The 23,136-nt window shown below is 50.9% G+C and overlaps 1 protein-coding gene across 1 annotated transcript; it reads left to right on the top strand.

Annotated features, from left to right (window-relative positions):
* Positions 1 to 55: 55 nt before the first annotated feature.
* LOC122383932 (ubiquitin carboxyl-terminal hydrolase 30-like) lies at positions 56 to 22,595 on the top strand. The gene is made up of 8 exons (XM_043370815.1): positions 56 to 128; positions 1,749 to 1,941; positions 2,144 to 2,311; positions 3,668 to 4,611; positions 11,313 to 11,495; positions 17,514 to 17,648; positions 18,733 to 18,872; positions 21,744 to 22,595. Exons 2-8 carry the CDS (start codon positions 1,824 to 1,826, stop codon positions 21,958 to 21,960), a joined length of 1,905 nt encoding a protein of 634 aa, XP_043226750.1. The 5' UTR covers positions 56 to 128; positions 1,749 to 1,823; the 3' UTR covers positions 21,961 to 22,595.
* Positions 22,596 to 23,136: the final 541 nt, after the last annotated feature.

Raw genomic sequence — 23,136 nt, 5'->3', positions numbered from 1 at the left:
TTTTCGTCAGAGTTTTTGTGACGTAATCTTTTCCAATTTCAAATAAAGACGAGTCATATAATAAACAAACACTTTTTCGACACGCAATTCACACGCAATTTGTGCGCGAATTTTGTGGGCTTGTGTAGGTAGGTCATAGTTAATGTATTTTTCATGCATTTTTGTATACCGCGAGTGATGACATGTGTATTTATATACACTGTGCTCATTTCGGAATGTGTCTGGGTTGGTGGCAGGATTGTATAAGAAATTTTTGGGGCACATTGGGTGTAATTTAATATTGCTCTGAAGTCTGAATTCAGCACATGGCTGCCACTGAATTTTTCAGTGTATGTTGACTGCCATTTTTTTTCACACTGGCCAACCTAGCAACAGATTGATGTTCCTGAATATGCTGCTGGCAGTCAGACATTCTGTCAGCCCAAATAGGCTGCTGTAGCAGTGGATTTGCCAAATATCTACCAGTAGTAGATTCTGAAACTTGCCAGCCCCAAACATGTTGCTACCGGCAGCGGATTCGTCTAATGTCAATGTCTGTGCACCTGCACCAGGCAGATCTGGGCAGATACTGTAAGCACTTAATGGCGCCATGTCTACCGCAGCAGATTAAAGATTTGGTAGGTACCTATTCTCTTAGCCAGGCCAGGGCTGCGGAGTCGGAGTCGGTCGGAGTCGACAGTTGTGACCGGAGTCGGAGTCGATTTTAGAAACCCGGGCCGGAGTCGGACTCGGAGTCACCGAAAATCTGTCGACTCCACAGCCCTGCTAGGTCGTCGGAGTTGGGAGTTGGAATCGGTCGAAGTCGACAATTCTGCCCGGAGTCGGAGCTGGTTTTTGAAAACCGGATTCGGAGTCGGAGTCGGAGTCTCCGAAAATCCATCGACTCTGCAGTCCTACTCTTAGCAGACGTCACCCGAGTACCGCAGATTCTGGCCGATGCAGTTGAAGTTAATGGAGCAGGGGAGACGTGCTGCTCATGCTTATGGTACCTACAACCCCCGGAGGGTGGGGGTGGTGAAGCCAGTGCCCAGTTCTACTGTGATGTTTGGTTGATTGTTGTCTGTTGAGTTGAGTAGCAGATTGAAAGATGAAGAAAGCGCCATCACCATGGAAAATTTGTTGTCTATTGATGAATGATAAGCAAGTTGTATTTTAAGGAAATATTCAAGAACAAGAACAAACTGAAGCATGAGAGAGGAGAGGGAGAGCAGTACCAGTAACTCCATTAAAAAAGACGTGCAATACTCGGAATTACTTCATTTACGACGCTCCACCGGGATGTCTAACCCTCAGACATGTCCGTGCAGCGCCGCCCATGGGAGAGGGTCATAGTCTCTGGTGACGTCCCGTAATGTTAGCTTTTTACGGCTAAAACCCTGGGATGGCATTACCTTCTCTATACAGCCTTGTCCGTTACCATGGCCACCGAGTGGCGGGTGGCCCCAGATCGCGAGACACCCGGAACACATCGTTCCATCGATTCTAGTGACCCCGATACTTTCGGCCCTTAACGCTCGGTCTGCTTTATATGGCCTTCGTCAGCAGGTGTGCACATGTGCGTTATGTTAAAGTGCATTAATTTTGGCGCAAATCAGCATCCAACTTTCGGAGCAGTTCATGCTGAAATTTTAGTGCAAAATCGCTCAGGCCGATTTTCGGCGCATTAGGGTCTCACGGGCGTCCGGCGTAGGGATCTGTCAGTGCCTATCCAGTATCCATTCCATTATTTATATTTCATTTTATTTCAGCTGCTCTTTGGAGGTGGTGAGCTGAGCCATTCCAAAAAGGAAGTTGACAACTAGATACCAACTGAAAGTCGCTTGATGAAGATGCTGGACAACCTTCGTTTGGAGACGCTTGTTGGACTGGGAGCTGCGTCACTTTTAGGCTATGTTCTTTGGGGTCCAAAAACTACCAAACCGAGGGCGGCGAATGCAGCAGGCAAGTTAACATGAAGTAAATGTGTGATATGTGTTGTGTGGTGAGGCAGGCTGATTCCATTAACGACCATAGTGTGCTCTAAGTAAATAGTATATACTTATACAGGTAACTTCAAACAGCCAGTTCCAGTCTTTGCATGGCTCAAAAAGAAATCAAATGTTTTTGAATTCCCTGGATAAGTATGTTCTTGTTCCTTTGGCAGGAGCTTTGGCCGGCCTGCAGAACATCGGGAACTCCTGCTTCCTGAATGCAGTGCTGCAGGCTCTGGCCTCCAGCCCGGCGGTCATCAAGTGGCTGAGCAGCCCGCCCTCGGCCACGGCCTCGCAGGCCCACCGGCAGCTGCGGGCCGCGCTGATCGACGTCATACAAGGTACGTCGCAAATTTATATCTCAATTTATAGTCGAATGGGCTCTGACATGATCACGATGATTGCTCTGCTAGTGCCAGACGACGCCACTGACTTAGAGAGATTAAATACGTATGTAATACGAAATGAGTCCCAACTATTTGTGTTCCTTCTGCTCGGCACCTAACATTTGACAACACTAAATTTGTTTGATATTTCAAGATCGTCTGATGAAGGCTAACATGGACGATCTCACTTAATTCGGTAGTTTTCTTCATTGATGGGCAACTTGTTTTTGTTAAATGTCGCAAGTTCCGTTGAGTCAGCACCGCATTTGTAACAAGTGGGAAGTGGTAACGAACGACACTGTCGTCAGTGGCTTGTGTTCCCTTACACTTGGAGGAAGCATGATTGTATTGGATTCATCCAAAGCAGCAAACGGTACAATTTATAATGAAATCGTCGTAAAAAGGAAATAACTATTAGGTGCTGGCTTGGCAGCCCTAGACAGGCCATCTGCTTATTCGGTATTGATTCCGCCATAACTTGATCAAACATCTTGCAATCGGTATCGAAATATAGCCATTGAGTATTACAGAGTGGACACTTGTTACAAGTTATTTCGACATCACTTATCGACTTTGAAGTGACACTCACATTACACAAATAAAGGCCAATCCTAGCACGGAATTGCTGGCGAGTGCAGATTGTGGGGGGGGGGGGGGGTGAACGAAGCTCAGGGGCCGCACTCGAGTTTGATAGCGCTACTTCCCTACTGCGCCCCTGGGTGCTTTGACGTTTTACCGTGATGAAATCTACATCCCGATGCAAGTGTCAGTGGGTAGTTTTTATCCCAGGGGTCAGTCTTGGCGTGACTTTTTCACCCGCGCTGTCCCCTGAGACTCTTGTCACAATGTATGCAATGCACTACGATTACCTTGCGGGAGCAACTGACTGCCGAGTGACATGCCTACGCGTGATGAATTATTATGTTGTTCTAAGTGATTAAAGTCAAGATGCTTGAACATGATTGATTTGGGAATTGATAGCCGTCGATAGGGTACCTATTTTGTTTTGAATGATAAAATCGCTGATTTGTCCATGCCGATTAAAATTGAACATCCGTTTCTGGTCAACGGTTGCATATGGTACGTCGGTATGCATACCAGTGAACGTCGCCCATGAGTGTGCAGAGTATTCAATCATGCGGTGCTCGTCCACCAGCATTGGCCCTGCGTCCCACGTCACTGTTGCTGGCCGTCCCCATGCCTTTCTGGGCTATAGTTGACTTTCCCCCGTCAACGACAGCTTCTGCTGGGTAATATCACTGTCTCTACCCACCGCTAGCTCATCTCCCCCCCCCCCCCCCCTGTCGCCAGTGGTAAACCGCACGCACCCGGAGCAGCGAGCCGATCCCTTCACTCCGGCCGGCGTGGTCACCTGTCTGCTGCGACTCGGCTGGCTGATTCGGCGCGACGAGCAGGACACGCACGAGATGTTCTACGTGCTGGTGAGCACTCTGCAGGAGGAGCCTCCGCCGGCGGCGGCGCTGTCAGCGGACGGGCTCCGCGCCGGAGAGGGACCGGTGGAAGCAGACACAGGAGAGCCGCTGGTGGATTGGGGCGCCCTCGGAGCCAGGATGCGCGGAGATGCCAGAGACATCTGTGGCGCGGGATTGACGAGAGGTGGCGCGGGCGTGACGAGTGGCGCCCCTGGGACGGGGAGGAACGGTGGTGGAAAGAGGCCGGTTTCTTTGGGAAGGCAGAAGCGAAGTAAGAGGATGGAGACGGTGGCGGGGAATGATGTCCAGTCTCCCTCGATGCCGGACGGTGTGACTGGTCCGTGTGACGCTGTAGCTGATCGGCTCCCCCGTGAGAACGGTGACTCGGCTTCCACGCCGGCCAGTGATGATGACGGTGGTGCGGCAGTTTCTCCGGACGAGCGGGGTGACCAGTTGAAGGTGTCGACGGCATCTACTGACCCTGCGTCCATCTCGCGGGGAGGAGCTCAAGCGACATCGCCAGAGTCTCGGCCAGCCACCGACAGCAGCAGTCACGCTGCGGCGGTCACCAACAGTCTCCCGGGTCCCAGTGGCGCCCCGGCCGCCACCAAGAGCCCCACGGAGAGCTCTACCTCCCCTATGGCGAGCTCTCCGGCGACTGGAACCTCCCGCGGAGCGGTAGGTCGCCGTCAGCTGCAGGGTATCGTGCACCGGGTGCGGGGTGTCGGCGCACCCGGCTGGCGCAGCTCACCGAGCGCTCTGAGGTCACCCTTCACCGGCACCGTCTCCACTCAGCTGGTCTGCCAGGCCTGCGGGCACAAGGTGAGACGAGCGCGGCCGCTCCCCTGAGGAAGGAGAGGGGGGGGGGGGACGGTGGGGATGTTAGCAATTGACGAACGTTACAGACTTCTCTTGGGGTTATTGTTGACATGCAGACTGCCTCGGAATTGATGCGCCCACCGAACTTAGTGCGGTGACACTGTTAGTGTGGTGACACTGTGACACTGTGACACTGCTGCACTATAGGAGCATTGAATGCTCAATGCTCCTATAGTGCAGCAGCTTTTGCGCTAGTTTTGCTTTCAATTTCGGACAGTTTTCCTCGCTCATCTCTTCTTGCTATAAATATCCTGCCTTGTGGATTCAAATTGCCCTGAATAGATGGTAGGCGACTCGTGATATGGAGTTCAGACCGTTGATTTCGTTATCGGCGAGTCTGTACTATTTTCATCTGGATATTGCCTTATTTTAGCTAACCTGCTTGCAACTTGCAAGCGATCGGAGTTTAATTCTGCATCAACATTTGAGCCGTAAACGGCGGTGTCTATCCAGGCATGAGGCAGTGAATCGCTAGCCACTATCTCTTTTTATCGGCGGAAAACTTTAGCGCCGGTACACCGCCGGGCTGATGAGATACAAGAGCGGCAATTTATTGTGGCGGACGAGCGGTGGTGGTGCGGTCGATACCTGTCTGACGGTAATTTGTCCGCGCTTGGACCACCGAGATATCGACTGGCAGTCATTAAATTTGTGGACAAGGCGGTTCGACGGTAACCACACTGGTTCGAACACCGGGAATGGATTCGGCAGCGATAAAAACAGGCGGCGATGTAACTCAGGCGCCCGCTTTACTGAGTGAGAGTGGTTCGCTGGCTAAAATTAGACACAAGGATGGGTTGATGGCCCTAAGTCGCTATTTCAGTCAGCTGTGCCGGAGTTCAATGAGCTGAATCTGCCCTTGTTAGATATTTTGCCGACTAGTGATCAAATGAATGTGTTTTTAGTAAATCCATAATAGTAAATCCACAGCAAATCCATAATTGTTACGGAGCGAGCGAAGCGAGCGTACAGTAGTCTTTCTGCTGGGGGAGGGGGGTGTTTGAACACCCCCCTTTCTAACTCGGCTCCTGGGCCACGTAGCGATACGCGGAAGGCGGTGTTCGAAAGAGCGTCAAAAATAATGAGGAAATCACTTCGGTCAATTTTTTGGTCAGGTCAAAGGTCAGGTCACCGAAGGTCATTGAAGGCAAAATTTCGCCGATTTCCAGGTCGAATATCAAAATTTGAACCCATCCGTTCGGAAAAAAAAGACAGGAGGTCAGAATCCACCCTCTCCCCATTAGGGCGCGTTCGGCCGAATGGGGTCTTTGTAGTCTTTCCTTAGATTAACGGAAATTTCTGAGTATGAGCGGCCGGCCGGCCGTGGTCACGCTTTTGCGAGGCTTATATCTCAGCAACCACTTGACCGATTTACATGCGGTAATTTTTGTAGGGTAGCTTCATTCCTTCTACCAAGTATTGGACTATTCCCGATGCATGTGGGTGACCCCTTATGCACGTGCCACGTGCAAAACGAAGAGGTGTCACTTTTGCAATTGTTGCAATATCTCGGTAACTACTTGGCCGATTGCGCTGAAAGTTGGCATGTAGGTAGGCACCCACTATGAAATGCATATCCATGTGCCAGAGTTGAGGTGCTGCTGCACGTGCGCACGTGCAGGGGTCGATTCCAGATCTCGAGAACGGCTGGATCGATGGCGCTCAAATTTGGTACATGGTTAGGGACCGGTTAGTAGGGTGCCGTGCAAAAGTCAGTTGGGACCCATTTTGCACGTGCGCACGTGCAGGGTGCCGCCTCCAGATCTCGAGAACGGCTGGGCCGATTGTGCTCAAATTTGGCACATCGCTAGAGACCGGTTAGTAGGGTGCCGTGCACAACTCAGTTGGAGGTACCCCCTCGCAATTTCGCACGTGCAAGGCTCACCCTCTCGCTCGCTCCGTTAGTCGCCCCAAAAGGCGTTATACTGGTTTATGTACTTATTTGATTGAGTGCTGCCGAACAGTTTATTTCAGGCATACCTAAAGGTATCACACTCGTTCCGTTTTCGTCTCGATCCTGCTTACGGTTTTCTTGTTTTGCATGTGTTCTAGATTTGGGCACGATTTTATCGTCTCAGGCTGAAATTAAATGGCATGCTTTGGCCAACTATTTTTTTGCTTTGAATTAGAGATTGCAATCCCGGGATCGGGATCCCGGAATCCCGGCGGGATTTTAATCCCGATCCCGATCCCGAAATTCCGCCAATCCCGGGATCCCGAAAAAAATCAGTTTTTCACCATAAAAAGAATGCAGCCGCTGCACGAGTCTTGTTTACACTGTTCATGGTGCTTAGTGACATAAAGCAGAGAAACTATTTAGCTGGCACCCCGTACCGGCCGTCCACAATTGACCGTGTTGGTAGCTCCCGGGTATCACCCACAGCGGATAAGCCGCTTAAATGTGTACGAAAAAGGGTCCCGAACGTCAAAAAATTGCAGCATCAGTGCAGCAACATCTCTATCAGGATCACGGATCGTGGAGTTAAGCGATTCTGACTTGTCCGTCCGTGGCCGGAACAAAAGAGGTCATCAAGACAGTGTTTGAGCTCGTGTCGCAGAAAAATGCCACAGATGTCGGCGCAAGTGACGGCAGAGCTCACTGATTCAAACGTTGAAGACGGTAGGGTGGAGCTCTCCCAGTCAGTGACTCTGCCCTCAAAGCGACTTTGGAGCAAAATCTGAGAGACATTAGTGATGAAAGCGGAACCGGAAGGTGAAGTGACCAATCGACGTCTTGAAAACATTGTGAAATAGGGAGCTGCCAAATTTTGCGTACACTGGTCGCGAGTTTTAACCCGCGCACCGACGGGGGTCTGCGCCAACTTCGCACCGACGGGGGGGGGGGCGGGTGACCGCCCCCCCCCCTGAGATCTCGAGAACGAAGCAAGATAGCGACAAGCGGTAAACGGCATCGGATACGCACGGACAAGGTCTACAATTTTTACTAAGGTCATTTTCAGGTCAGGTCAAAGATGACGTCACAGGGGTCGAAAAAGTCAAAATGGCGGCGCTAGATATGGAGAGTTTTTTCTCGAATAACTTTCGAAATAGTCAAGATAGGAACAAACTAAGGGCATCATCGTGATCCTCTCGTCAATCCGCATCGAATGATATATATGTTGACCTCGAAAGGTCAAGGTCAAAGGTTGACCTCAGGTCACGTGACCTCGAGGTCATCATGTATATCATTCGATGCGTCTTGACGAGCTGAACACAATGAGACCATCCGCGCGGCTGTATCTTGTTCCTGTACGGAGTTATTGGCAAAAACCGCTGGTGACCTTTGATGACGTCACATGACCTTACACCTGCCCAACAGCAAAACAGACCTCAAGGTAGTGAAGGTTGATCGTATATGAAGTCATGTATGGTATATGGGGCCATTCCGACCCGTTTTAGTGGTAAAAACAGGGAGTTGATTTTTCCCCCATTGACTTATAATGGGGAGGTCGCGAAATTGACCTGTCCTTAGGTCACCGACATCAAAATTCCGAGATATACAAATTGTAGCTACTAATGACCTAATAACATCCTGCGACTTTCAAAGGCCTCCGACATCTACTGTAGCTCTGGCACGGTGACAAAGTTGCAAAAAAGTGACTTGAGGTTGGGTCATTCAAAGTAACCTGGTGACCTGACCTTGAAAGTTAGGAGGTTCAAACTTGCACACCATGTGCAAAATTGATGAGAGAATAGTCGCACCAAATTTCGCGGCGCTACGCGCCGCGGTTTTCCTGCTATCCGCGAAAAACCTCAGGGGGGGGGGGGGGCGGATATCCGCCCCCCGTCGGTGCGCGGGTTAAAATAGACAGACCTACCAACAATGGCTTAAAATTGTCGCGTTAATACGAGTAGCGTAGACGAAGAGTGAGTGAGGCGTGGATGTGCTGGAACCCGTCTGAATGACGAGATAGTAAACGCAGTGGTCGGCGCACAGTTTTATTAAAGGTAGTGTGCCACCTTTGAAAGATTTCCCATTTTATTTTTCCTAGGATAAGAAGCTTCTGTTTTTACATAATATCGCAAAAAAATCAAAAATGGGCCTGGAATAGTGCCTTTTTCGCCTAAAAGTTTTTCGGTTTTTAGATATGTATAACAACTGTAGTGGGCTCACCTGCAAACAGGCGTCGGGCAACAATCGCGAATGCGGCGCACTTGTGACAATAAGCAAAGGTCATTATAGTGTTACGACCATACGACGTACGGGAATGAGTTATCAGCTGTCTAATCGTAGACAACACAATGTCGAGCCTTAAACTGTAAGCCCGTATTGGTATTGTTTCTTTTATTTGGCTGTCGAACATTATTTATGGTTTGAAATATGATTTTATGTAAAATAATTGATATGAAAAAGCCGTCTTATAAGTTATGACCCCATTTCACCACACGCAAGTGGCAGAAATGACAATGATCAGCTGACGCATTTTTCTTGGCCGAAGTCAGAGCGCGCGGCCCGACGCACCACGCGTATTTGGAAATTCCGACCTCGACGAGCATCAGAAGCCACCTAACAGGCGTGTTCCAAACCGCAGGAGATGATGATGAACGGGTTTATCGAAACTTGATTGGATGAGCATATCGGTAATAGCGATTTCAGTGTGTGCATTTATTGTTCATAGTGGTGTGAAATGTGGTTGGGGTACGACCGACAACCCGTCGGGGCGAATTTCGCACTGGGGTACTCAAAATTTGAAGAATTTAAGACGTTTCCATGAGTTTTGAAGGTATGGATAAGTTCTAAAAATCCGGTTCTCCTTATCTGGGCCATTAACTCCATACGGTCCAAGGAAGCTGGCACACTACCTTTAGGCCAATTGGGGTAATACTAATCAAATCGAAACGTTTCTTTCGCAAATTCAATCGTGTTTATTGCAAATGACATGGTCTAAGGATGGCTTTTGGTTGCCTCTTTGTTTGTGGTAAGCTAAAAGACCCAAAATATGTCAGTAGGAAATTATTCTTACGACCTATAGTGACAAGACCGGGATCCCGGGATCCCGGGATCTCGAAATAAAACTTTCGGGATCCCGGGATTGTCAAAACGTTCCGGGATTGCAATCTCTACTTTGAATGTTAGGTCCCAAAACGACGTCGTAGGAATATCTATGGCTATTTTACGGCTCATTCTGATTTCCGAAATCAAACAACGATTGATTTAATACCATCTTATTGAATTTCAAACATTTCAGATGTATAGCGAAGGGATAACAATTTGCAAAGTGCATTTGGACCCGGGGATAGCTTTCTTTGGGCCTCGAGATGGCTTGCTTTTGTTCACCTGTTTGTTCAAGTCTCAAAGGATCGGCGTTGAAATTGAATTCTGGCTTAGCTGTTATTTGAGAACAGCCGATTCCCGGCAGACTGTGGGCTCGTTCTCGGCATTGTAACGTATTGATTGCATCGCGAAGGAGCCGGGAAATGGATCGCCAACGATCGGCATCCTAGATAGAACCCATTGACCTTGCACCGGCAATGGCCATGTAGATTGCGATTATTGATCGCTGCGATTACCGTGGATTGTGCTCTAGCGCAAACTTTTTGTCCTATTTATGCATGTTTTGAAAGGGATCGTCTTTCCTATGCAAACTATGCATGTAACATCAATTGGGATCTAAGTTGATAGGTACTCGCGAATCGCACTTCGGTCCCATGTGGATGGGACTTAGATTCATTATTTGCAGACTACAGCGTGTTGATATTCCCACATCTAGCGGGCTTATTTTTACACGATATTCCAATAGGAAGTCTTGATTTATAGCAACGGGTCACGTAAGTGTTCAGTGGTAGAAAAGTTAATAACTTTACAATATGAACAACATATAAACAAATCTTCCAGTCGTTCCAACCGCCTTTAATTAACAAAGACAGTAAAAGACAGTAAAATTAACATTGGGGTCGACGATCGGATTCGTCTTGTTTTTTTTTTGTTTTTTTTTTGTTCTTCCGCATCTCGCACCTACTGCAACAGCATGAAAGTTTTGTTACTGATGAATGTCTGAACGTGCCACCCTACCGGCACGTTCAGAACGTGTTAAGAAGGAATCGCTAGGATATTACTGCATTATTGACGTGACCGACAGAACCAACGGCCTCTACTAAGATATTACTGCAATATTGACGTGACCGACAGATCTGAAGGTCGACAAAAGTCGCTTCCTCTCCTTTATTCAGCCGTCGACATTTTCATTGTTACACTCCGCACATGTTATATTATCAATCACAGCCATTGTGGTGTGTCTCGCATGCTGTGCCGTCAATATTTCTTGACACTCCAGTGTCTGTTTTCTCTGTGCCGTCACTGTGTGTCTGTGTATGTGTCAGTTCTCGCTTTATGCTGCGCTGATCGGTCCCGATAGCTCTTCCGCCTCGTGCCGTCTGTCGCCAGCCTACACGCCATCGCAGCGTCTTTTGTCACATTGATGGTTCGTTCCGTTATTGTCAGGCCGCCAGACCTTGTATCCGGTCCTCACCAGTGCCATGTCCACACAACCGTGCGGGGGCGCAGGGAGAGGGAATGCCTCTGAGCTTGTACCCACTCCCGTTCCATCTCACTCGATCACCGCGGCGCCGCGCCGTCCACCCCGCCGCCGTTCTGCTCTGTTCTGACCCCTGACCCCTCCCCCGACACCCCGTGTGTCCGGCAGTGCGCCGTCCGCTGGGAGAACTTCGAGTCGCTGTCCCTACCGCTGCCGGCGGCGCCGCGACTACAGGCGCTCAGCCTACCGACCCTACTCGGCCAGTTCAGCGCGCCAGAGACCGTCCACGATGTCAAGTGCGACTCCTGCCAGCGACGCGGCCGCTTCTCCAAGCGCTCTTTGGTTGCCAAGGTAACGCTACTGGTGCGCCGTATGACGGCCGACCGCCGCCGCGCGTCCAAAGTGGAAATAGCTTCGCATCGACGTCGCTGTCGCTACCGGCAGCGGTGGGAGAGGGGAGGGGAGGGGAGGGAATCTATCAGCGGCAGTCTCGGCAGGAATTGTTTGACGGAGCCTGTTGCGCCAAGATGATGTGGGGCCGTGGAGGGCCTGCTTGGAGGGGAATGGGAGTGACGCGGAACTCGCTTTATAGACGTCAGGGAATACTCCGGGTGAGAACAACAATAGGCAACTTAGATTGGATCATACGTTGGACGCGTTGGACGTTGGAAATCATGCCATGCCTCGTTATTTTATTAGACGGCCTCTTTCCTTTTCCTCCGATCTTTGATCCTTCTACAATAATACCAGGTTCTACCTGACCTGATGGCACACTCGGTTATACAAACGCCATTTTATCGAAGTTCTTTGGCAGGTTTTATGAAGATAAAGCTGTTGACCATCGAGGTGCGAGCTGCGGGTGGTGAGCCGATTAATAGTATCAGATTTTCTCCAATAGATTTATGTTGTTTTGCTTGTTTCCGCCGCTAGCTTGTAGCGGAGAGCGATGGAACAATTAACTAATTTTCTTTTAGTTATTTGTTTTCTATCCGAAGGCAGAGACCATGCCATCCACGAAGTTTGCCTAGGCTTTGCTTCAAGCTCGGTCCCGTTTGACTTAGTCGGTCCCGTAGCTCAGTCACTAGAGCGTAGGACTCCGCGTGGTGAGAGCAAGCGTTCCCGGTTATAACAGTCCGGGTTCGAAGCGCGACGGGCGCGTGACATTTATGGGCCTCCTGACACGTATGGTTGCGGTTGGTGGCAGGCCGTAGCCAGGCGAAGTCAGTGAGGGGACCGGCCGTGCGCGGCTATGTGCGCACGTTAAACTTTGGACTCTAAATTCTGCCATAGAACTGGAATTGCGCGATCGGAGGGTAGAGGGCAGGGTCACCGCAACAAGCTTCGCTTAGCGGTGGCTCTGTCCTTGTGAATCCTTCCTATCAAAAGGTTCGGATTAAATTTATAAAAGCTCGTTTTTATTTTTAGCTGCGTGACAATACCTTGTCTGCTGCCATTCGTTATTATATTCTGTTCCTTATTGCGCGTAAATTATGTGTTCCTTTTTCCTCGTCTTAGCATGTAAATACGAAAGAAAACGGATTCTCAATTTACGTGGCTTTACATGGCTCGGCTTTACATGGCAATTGTATGGCTTCTCAGTATGCCGTTTTCTTTTCCGTTGCTAGTATACAATACGTGGATAACTATTCAGCCATTCTTTTCACGAGAGGCTGTGAGACAAATCGGCTGATGACTACCCCACAATGGGGGCATCCCCGCCGCCTTCCCCGCCGCGTGTCACGTGTGGGGCCCGTGGTCGGGCGTCTGACCCGTCACGTGGCACGTGCCGCCCGACGGCCTGATGGACGCGTGATGCCCTCAGGGGCGGTATTATGCATGGCTCAGGCCGGGGCTTAACGGTGCCGTGAGCGGCAGCTGACCGGCGCCGGAGCAAATGTAAGCCGTGAGACGGAACCTACGTCACTGCACCAATACTCTCATAAAAGTAATTGTGATTGTTGTTGCTACGTGTGAGTGATTGCCTGCTGGTGGGCGCAAGAAAATTTACTAATTTTGACGAAGTCGAGATGTTCGCGAGTCCAGGAATGTTGCTCATACTTTGCTGACAGGTTGTTGTCTGTGGCGTCACCGCAGCGACCAGCCGCTGCCCGTGCCGTCAGGGTGTCTGCGGCGCAGCGGTGTTTATCTCTGCCTTTGTGACAGCCTGTCCCGCTGAGACGGCGCTGCCTTTTGCCGCCATCAGTCGTCGGTGACAGGCTGCGAGCAGGCAGCGACACACTGAGTGAATGATGAGCCAGAGCGCCATCCATAAGCGTGGCCCACTGACATTCAACTTCATTTCGACATTCAACCACGGCTGACTCGACTGACAAAGCATTCTTTTATCTATTTTCGGTGGCTGTCAGATCCGCTAAGTCCAGCCGAGGACTCTGATAGATTCACGTTATCTTATTATCTGCACTTGCCCGTGGCCGCCGGACTGCCTTTCACAGCACTCGGCCGGCAGAGCGCCCCAGGGCATAAAGGCCAAAGGTCATGGGGAGCGAGCGGAGGGCAACTGGTGCTCAACGGCCGGTGCTGCTGCAGCGCTCCGAATAATCCCACGTGTGTGGGCTAGAGATAAAACAGTCATGGAGCACCACCGCCTCGCCGCCGAACATTTAGAAAGAATGCAGGTGAACAGCAATTTTGCTGGTGGATAATTGATGCGGAGTTTGTGCATAAATTGTGTATTTTTACCTCTGCCGCTCCTAGACATCGTATGTTATGTTAATTATTCGTGTTATTAAATCTCGGATGCTGTGAGGATGGCAAACAATTTCGCTGTTGTATTTAAAGTCTATAACTAGGAGTTGGCATTTGGTGGCGTGCACCCATGAGGTACAAACTGAGCTCTGTCGGAAATGACTACCAAACAATAAAGGTTAGCCTATGCCTCTTCAGGGTAACAGTAATAAGCTGAATATTAGCATACCATTAGATTGGATTATAATATTATTAAATGAGTTTGCAGCACTGTCTGCATCACAAATGACTAAGTACGGGCCTAGATACAGCCGTTCTCACCAAACCCATTAAAGTGCTAGTCACTAGCTCCAATGGCTGCGCTGCGGCTGCGGCTCCAATGGCAATATCTGTGCTGCGGTGTGTCAGCCACCATGTCTCAGGAGTTGAGAGAGCGGCCACGAGGTGAGACGAAGCGGTGCGGGGCGACCACGGGCCGCGCCCGGGATCCAATCTGGGCCGCACGCAAAGTTGGCCGATTGCACGTTCGCTGACGCCCGGCCAAGTTCGGCCCGCCTCTCGGTCTGTTCTATCCGGTCGCGTCCAGCTTCCGCTCGCTCTGAGTCGTCTCGTCTTATCTTGTTCCATCCTGACGTTTTGTATCGTTTCTTCCTGACCCTCCCTGTCCTGGAAATTTATGTCTGTTGTCATGTCCCTGGTCTTCATCTTGCTTGACCCCTCGCATCATTCTTCGTCCTCGCTGCTCTGTCATAGTCCAGGCTCCGTTTCGGTTCCATCCATTCCAGTTCATCCTGTTCTGCTCAGTGTTCATTTCATACTCTCATCTCAATGCCATCGTCCTTTATCCCCGTCCTTACCGTGCCCACTCCATCCCTCTCCATCCCTCCCTGCACCGCTCTACCCCCCCCCCCCCCGCTCATCCCCGCCCCTCTCGCACCTCTCATTTCGCTCGGCTGGTTACCGGTGCGTTGCGGAGGACTGCAGCGCTGCCGCCCGAGCCGGGAGGATGACGTCGGTCGATATGCCGCCGAAGTTTGGAGCACGCACCAGCGCCGGGCTATATGCGGCGCGATGCAGTCGTGCGATGCGTTGCCTAGCTGGACGAGTACATTGGAGTAGATCGATGTTCGTCATATTGTGCGTATTACTAGTGTGTATCAAGGCGTGATTTCCACTATGTTTGGAGCGTAGTGGGTGAAAGGCCGAGTTCCAATTTCTCGGTCTAGTTATGCAGGCCGGTCGGTTGGTCGCCGGGCGTGCGCGGGTCTACGTGTTGACGCGGGCGTCTGTCAAGCACAGTGTGCGGGCAATATTGGCCAATGGCGACGGAGTGCTCGTTAATCATGTGTGCTGCAAGTGACAGCTCGCTGCCGATCCGCCGGAGGGCCGGTCAAGGCGGGTTCTGGTGGGATTTTCTGTCGTCCTAAGTGACGGCCGGCTAGGTCAGCTTACGGCGACGCGGCGGCGACATTTGCTGCGTGCCTGGCAACCGAACGTACCAGCCGGGGCAGGTTTATGAAGTCTGTGTGATTGATCGGCGGTGCACACATGCAGTATGCAGCCGACTGTATTGGATCGGGATGGCAGCTGTTCAGTTCCAAACACGGTTTGTGTGACGCTTTACGGTCGTCGCTCCCTGGTTTTACGGTCTCGGGAGATGCTGGGAAATGTGGACTGCTCGTTGGTGGCTACTGTCACCAAGTTTTGTTACCGATGTCCGTGACAGGCGTCAGTTACGACTTTGAGGTCGTTTTCCCATGCCGCCGACGGCCGATCAGAATGGAAACGAATAGGGTGCGGTCTGCGGATGACGTCACAGCCAGTCGTCTGATGTGACGTCATCTGTGAGCCTGGGCCGTGAAGCCGTAAAGACCAGACAGTCGGCTCTTCAGTCGTCGTAAACGACAGGTGGCTGCTGCAGAACGACTTTGTATGTTTTCCGGCTTTGAAGTGTGCCGCCCTTCCGTGACAAGCTGCCGTTTTGCAGTAAAATCTTATAAGAGCGCATCTTACTGTTTCTCTCTCGCCAGTCGACCTTTGAAGCCGTTCGAAAAGGGTGAATAAAGACACATTCTATCGTAAGCTCCTTATGCATTCGGCTGATGCGCAGCGTTTTGTTTAAACAGGCAACTGTTGGAGCGCAGTTGTATTTCATTCAGCTCAAGAGAAGGCTGGGCTTTCAGGAACTTAAAAAGAATAATAGACGAGCGTTTCTCCCAGGCTTTATTTGAAAATGTGACGCCTCGGGCCACTTTACGAAACCTGAGTATTAAGAAATGTTTACTGTGCAGATAATATGACCATCCGTGAGGATAAGTTTATTGTAATGGTACGTTATCAGTAACTCGTGCTGTTTACGAGGCATTCACCCAGGAGGACCTAGCGTTGTACGCAGCTTAGAGACTATCCCACCTTTAACATGGGGTTTGAGTTGAGATAGCCAAGTTTGCGGCGAGGTTCAGAAACCACTATCTATCTAGGTTGCAACCCCCGCGGCCTCTTGGTGTTGAAGAAATTTGTTCCCTTCATTTGAAAATGGGCCTTGTACAAGGCCCTATCTTCAACATGGAGCGACCGTTAGTGTGACGTCACCTCGTTTAGTCATTCTGATTTAAATGGGGTTGTTCATTGAAAAATCGCTTAAAACTTGGTCTGAACTTTGTTGTGGTGCCTACAGAGTAAAAAGAATCAGCTTTATGACAGTAATGTGGCCTGGGGAAGGAGGTAATTTTGGGCTGTGACGTCACATATTTGAAAGTTTGTGTTTGGAATATGGGAAGCCTAAGATGTTTAATGAAAAATAAATGCCAGAACCGTGTTCCTGGTCATCCAATCTATAAAGTCGGGCACAATTTAACTGGTTTTAACAACATTTTAGAAGGTGGGATAGTCCCTTTAACAATCATTTTAACTACGTCTGACTGAAGTAGTCTGGGTAGCGGCTGTGGCAATCGCATGTTGGCGAGATAGGCAAGGTGCCTCAGTTCAAAGTGAGCCAACTAGCCCAAATATACGGACTTCTGTGGTCATTCTGTGTTGACTGAATCCTAGATATTTGCGTAGCCGGACCAGTTTTCAGTGCAGCCTCCTGTCAAAACCATTTATATAATGCTTCCGACGAATGCCTTCACGTGAGTGCCGTCTACCCAAATGGCAGTTATCCAAACCGGTGACTTTCCCTAAGTTTGTACTTAATTCGGGCATCATTTCCACGTGGACCGTTTAGTTTCTCACTCAATAAAAGAGCAGCCTCCCAAGAGACCGCCTGGTGCTCTCGTTTCGAGCCGGTGAAGCACCGATTGCTTGGACAACTTTTCACTTAACCGATTTACTCAGGTTGTTTGGAACTTTAGTGGTAACGAACGATATCTTCCTTTCCATGAAAAAGGAAGTTATTTATTGATATTGAAATTATCTCCATTAGTGCAAGTGACTCTTTTCTTATGGCCTCATTGCGTTTACTTTCCAAGACCCTGGTCAAATAAGCATTTAAATCATAAATGCCTACTTACGACATTCATAAATGCCTACTTTTAATTGTTCCATCAATTATGGCGCGTCAAGTCCATGGCTGTTACGCAAATTTGACGCAGTCGCCTTTGCTTCCACGTCCACTCCTACTCTCATATGACCTCTTCTGACCTGCCTGCTCTCTGTCTCCAGCTACCGCCTGCACTCTGCCTTCATCTGCCCCGCACTACGTGGCAGAACAACGGTCAGGCAGGCAAGCGGGGCGACCATGTCGCCTTCTACGAGACGCTGAACATGTTCCCCTACACGTACGCCGCTAGTGTCACGGTGAGGAACGGAATTCAGCCCCGGAGTGTAGGTACGGCTAGCGATAGATGTGTGTGGTAGAGTAATAGTTGTAGTATCAGTGAATAGTGATTACGTTGTGTATTTGGTGGATCAGCGCGTCCATTGGTAGTGGTATGGAGTAAATGGTCACCGCTCGGCGTTATGGACTGGCCAATTTACAGCTTGACAGATCCAACAAACACTCAATAGCCGTGTTTGCTGAATCTACATGTGTGTATGCAGCTAAGTGGTGTCTGCGTGACAGGTTGATGAATATGAATGATTTCATTACGTCATTCATGATTTCTCGGTTTGTCACAGCAAAGCGCATTACTGACTGATTTAGTTATTCGCCTTTTCGCTGTATTCGAAGCGGATTCGGTGTTATAAGCGTTATTCCGCTCCGCCGCCGGACTCGGGTTGGACCGTGACGTGACCGGTACGGAGGTTCTGCCAGACCCCCCCCCCCCTTCAGTCCATCGGAGTGGCCCCGTCTCTCTCTCTCTCTCTCTCTCCGGCGACACTTGGGCGTCACATCGTCCCCATTGTGCCGGCCGTCTCATCAGCGCAGCGCCGGAACGTCCGCGCGAAGAGCGCCCTTTTACCGGTGACAATCGAACTCTGATTACTCCCGGGAATCGGCAGCCCGTGCTCAGTTCTTCATCGCTCGTTCGGTGTGGAAATGATCCGTCCCTGAGGGTTTGAGCGCAGCATGCCGCGACGATAAATATGGACGCTGAAGTCTGACCAGAGTGGCAGTGATGTTCGCCCACGAATACCAAGGCCCTAATCATAATGAAATCTCGCTCAGCTATGGTGTCATCTATTTCTGTCGTCTTTTTTCTATTCAGTGTGTTTTGTCCATTATTCATAGGTAGTGATTGTGCCTGTATCAGAATGTTTCTTGCTACATCACAGCATTATGAAGTGTTACTCTGTCCGACTGTTTTCCACCGTATCGCAGTCTCACTGTTCCGTTTGTATCGCTGTGACTTTTCAGACTCCGTCACCGGGCTCGTCCCATCCATCCGACTCTCTGCGTCACATGGTATCTCAGTCTCACAGCTGTCCCCGTGTCTTACAGACTCCGTCCCCGGGCTCGTCACCGCCGTCCGACTCTCGGCGTCACGTGTACCGGCTAACGGCCGTCATCGTCCACTCGGGAGGCGCCCATTCGGGCCACTTTGTCACCTACCGGCGCCGCGCTGACCCCACCGACTCCAGGTGAGCCGACACCTCACCTCACCTACCGCCGAGCCCGCAAACTCCGGGTGAGCTAGCAGCCTACTGACCCCAGAATCCAGGTGACATAACACCCTACCGACTTCAGAATCCAGGTGACAGATACCCTACCGACCCTAGAATTCAGGTGACATAACACCCTATCGCCGCCGCGCCAACCCCGCCTTCGCCAGGTGAGCTAGCACCTTATTCGGTCACCTAACGACACCGCCAATGCCAGGTGAATTAGAACGTGTCACCTACTCACGCCAGGTAGGGTAACTCCTCATCTCGTAATTGACGAGGTGAGGAGTTACGCTACCGTATCGACCTAGTCGCCTTTTGGACAACAGGACGTAAACTTCCATCCCTCCCTCTATCCATCTCATAACTATCGTGACTCTTCCAAACTCCAATAGGATGCACTCCGGGCACTACGCTCCCATTCCGGATTTCCAAACACACCCGCCTCGACAACAAAAGACGGCCCCGGATCCCCCACGCCGCGTACCCTCCCAGACGTCCCGAGTCGACCCGACCTCGGCGCCAGGTGCGCCAACTCACCTGGACCCCATAACCCTACCTCCACCGCGCCGAGGGGCGGATTTACGGTAGACCGTGCTATCTACGAAATGGCTCTGCTCGATATTGGATATTTTCTGAACTTCAGCAGCCGTATTGATAGCGTGGTCCAACGAGGTTTGCCCGGGCCGGATGACCTGCTCGCTGACGACATTGAGGTGGAAGTGAACACAGGTTTGATGTGGTCGTGGGTGAGTGTAGCAAGGCAGCCGCTGAGCCGTACTCTAGCTAACACAATGACGCAAGTTGTGTGACATTTGACCTTTTCATTACCGCCGTTGATTGTGATGGGTCGTCAGGGTAAAGGGCAATAGAAGACTGTTAGTGTCCGATGTGACATTAAATTGATCTACAGGATGCATTGTAGGATGCATTGCATAGGATGCAATGCATCCATCCAATGCATCCATGCATAGGATGCATTGTTCATTTCAATTCCTCCGGCTTTACTCTGTCTTGTTTCACCAGTTATCCCACATCATCATCGTATCATACACTTCAGAAACATTCAGAGGAACCGTCTCCCATTCCTATTCCACTCGGGCAGCCGCCTGTTTCAACGCTCCGTCCTTATCTCGACCGCCAGGCGTGGCACGTCCCAGCCTGGTTACGCCCGGTCGGCGCGCGTCGGACTATAGAAGCGGCTCTCCCCGGGGGCTGTGGCTGTGTGTCGGGCCGGAACGCTCGTTCATTGTGACGCCAGTGGCCGGCACTGTTTGTCTGCTGGTGTACACATCGGCGGACGCGGACTGACGGGCACGGGGCGCCGGTCCGCGGGGCGCCGGGCGGCTCAGCGGGCGCCCGGCGGCCTGTTCAGAGGTGCGCCGGTGGCGGCCGGCCGTGTATCCTCCGCCGGAATCCCGCTCCCTGCGCCGCCGAGCAGAGATGTGCTGAGGTCAGCCGAGCCGGCCGGTATCGCCGGCGGCCACGGCTGTGCGGCTGTCTACGCCCGACTCTGAGGGGTTATTGCGGCGGCCGACCGCCGCCGGCACTGTGACCTTTGGTGTCGTGCTTTGTTCGCTGGGACGGTAGACGGCGGATGTCTATTTGGGGAGACGTGGGACAGATGCGCCGGCACGGGTCTGGCAGGATTGATATGGGTTGGAGGAGGTGAATATGAAGCTTTACGTAGTCATCCGAAAACGTGGCAATCAGTTTGGGAGTTTAGGTAGTGATGGTAGCTTTAGGTAGCTTAACCCTATTAGTGGCAGGCTCCTGGCTACCCCTATTAGTGGCAGGGGGGCTGTTTACGACCCCCCCTTGATATCTCGAGATCTAACGGGCCGATTTTCAAAATTCAAACGGCATGTGATTTCGCTTAACGTGATCTACATTTCTAAAAAATAAAAATTAAAAAAATGTCAATAGGAGGGTAGAGGGGGGTAAAAACGGGCAAATTGCAGATACATTTTAGACTGTTTATCACGGCCAGGTTTCTGAACCAATCTTAACGTAACTTTTGCCGATCGATAGAGAATGAACCAGGAAGTCACATGGATCCTAAAAATATGCATTTTCAAAAATCATAGGCGGATACAGATCATTGAGTTTGGGGGTACACAAAAAGTATAGTAAATAAGGTTTTTGTTGGTACTGTTTCTAAAAAGGGTGGTAATGGTCTTGTTATGTTACAATTTTCTTATGAGAGAACGACTACAATTGTATTGGTCATGCATAGGCGGTGTCAGGGCACCTATGTTGGGAGGTAAAACATAACCCCCCTTTTTGGACGCCTGGATCCGCCTATTATAGCAAAAACGTGTCAAAAGAGGAGGCACAATAACTTTGTATATGTTATCACATGATACCTTTCATTCACTGTTCGTAAAACTGGTGCATACAGTTATAATGCATCAGCATCGTGATCTTCGCCCAAATGACTCGCTTCACGAATAGGACCCCCCAATTCCCAGTGCTCTGGAGCCGTCCATGGTAAAGTTATGAACTTGAAATTTTCAGGGAATGTGCCCAATTTAGTTTTAGGAAAAGTCAGAAAATTTCAGCATCGTAGCTTCAGCGGTTTCGGAGATATTCCCGAAAAACCTGAGGGGTGGATGAAAACAACCCCCCCCCCCTGCCACTAATAGGGTTAAGAACCTCACATTAAAATGCAGCTAAATAAAAGTTACATCTGTCACAACGGCTTATATTTAATAATCACTCATTTGCTATCCGGAATCAAAATACGATTCTTGACATTTTGCCAGATATCTGCAATAACTCGAGTACAGGGAGATCGGTTCGGTTAGTTAGTGTCCCCTCACGGCTCTAACCGCCCCGCCCTCTCCCCAGTTGGTTCTACACCTCCGACACCCTGGTGAGTCGCGCCTCCGCCTCCGAGGTCTTCTCCTCCGCCGCCTACATGCTCTTCTACGACCGCGTCGCCCCGTCGGCGGTACCTGGGGCGGGAGCGTCCCCTGTGGCAGCAGCTCTCCTCTCCCCCGTGGGACCTGCGCTGCTCTCTCCGGGGCCGAGCTCCCCGCTTCAGGGTCCTCTCGGAGGACACTGATCTCGCTTGGAGTGCTGAGCTTTCAGAGCCGGACTGAGCTTAAAACGGGCAGGGCTGGACGGGCTGGACCTATCTGATGAACGTAATGAAGACAGTGATGTTCGCGCTCGGACCATCGTGATCGAGTAGCTCGCTGCGGCTGTGATGATGAGCTGGCGTCCGTGACCCGGTGTATGTTTTGTGCGGACGTTGATCATGTTTGTGTGTCGTGGGATGACGCTAAATGACAGTGAGTTGTCTACCCACGCATTTCCTACTAGTCGGTGCGCCAGTCGCTCGTGGTCGGTCTCAAGGGAGCAGCTGACGGCGGCGTGGGCGGAACTTGTGGCGTCAGCTATGTTCTGGCGCGGTGCGTGGGAGGCGGAGCGGTCGCCACAGTGTGAGAGCGAGCGGCTGTGACTGTCAGACAGGCCCGCTTTCAGCCCGTCGGCCGGTAATCCGCGCGGCGACAGGGTCTGAGCGCCACAGGCGAGAATGGCCGCTCTGAGTGAGCTGGATGGTCTTGTCCGCTCGTCGCAGGCCTCAGGTGACCTTTTAATGAAGACATCGCTGAGTGATACGACTCGGTAAACGACTGGAGTGTCTGAAACGGCTGTGGGGTGTCGTTATTCTACCAAATACAGGGCTTCCGAATAGCTGCGATGTTGATTTTAACTCCCGGGATGTGACGGAGTAGAACGTTGAAGAGAGACGGCGTCTGGTTAGCTGTATTGCTTGACTATCATTGCTGAACCATCGTTGGGGGTTAGCGGAGAACAGCAGATGATGGACAGTCACAGGCCTTACACAGGTGGGTGACTGATCTACGAACTGGGGGTCGAACCACACCGTGCAAAAGACTAGTACCTGATTACAGCCCCACGTGAGTCCGCGTGAGGTCAGCCCCGTCCTGCCAAACTACCCTGACGTGCTCCGAGGCAACTGGGGCGGGAATAATGACACCAAGTACACAATCACACGGCTGGAAGAGTCGGTCGGCACGGGCGAAACGGGAATCGACAACACTGAACTTGACTAGCGACTTGACATGAGGAAGTAGCTCGCAGACTATCGGTGACGTTGCGTACTCCTCTCATGTGCCATCAAACCCAGATCAATCGACTTCACGTCTTACACAATCACGTCAGCACAGATGTCCCGCATTCTCAAAGACTAACTGAATGCTGATGTCTCGTG

Source organism: Amphibalanus amphitrite, unplaced genomic scaffold (assembly GCF_019059575.1).
Source record: "Amphibalanus amphitrite isolate SeventyFive unplaced genomic scaffold, NRLGWU_Aamphi_draft 000177F_arrow, whole genome shotgun sequence".
Taxonomy (NCBI): Eukaryota; Metazoa; Arthropoda; class Thecostraca; order Balanomorpha; family Balanidae; genus Amphibalanus; species Amphibalanus amphitrite.
Note: the sequence above shows the minus strand (reverse complement) of the source record. Positions and strands in the feature narration are given on the sequence as shown.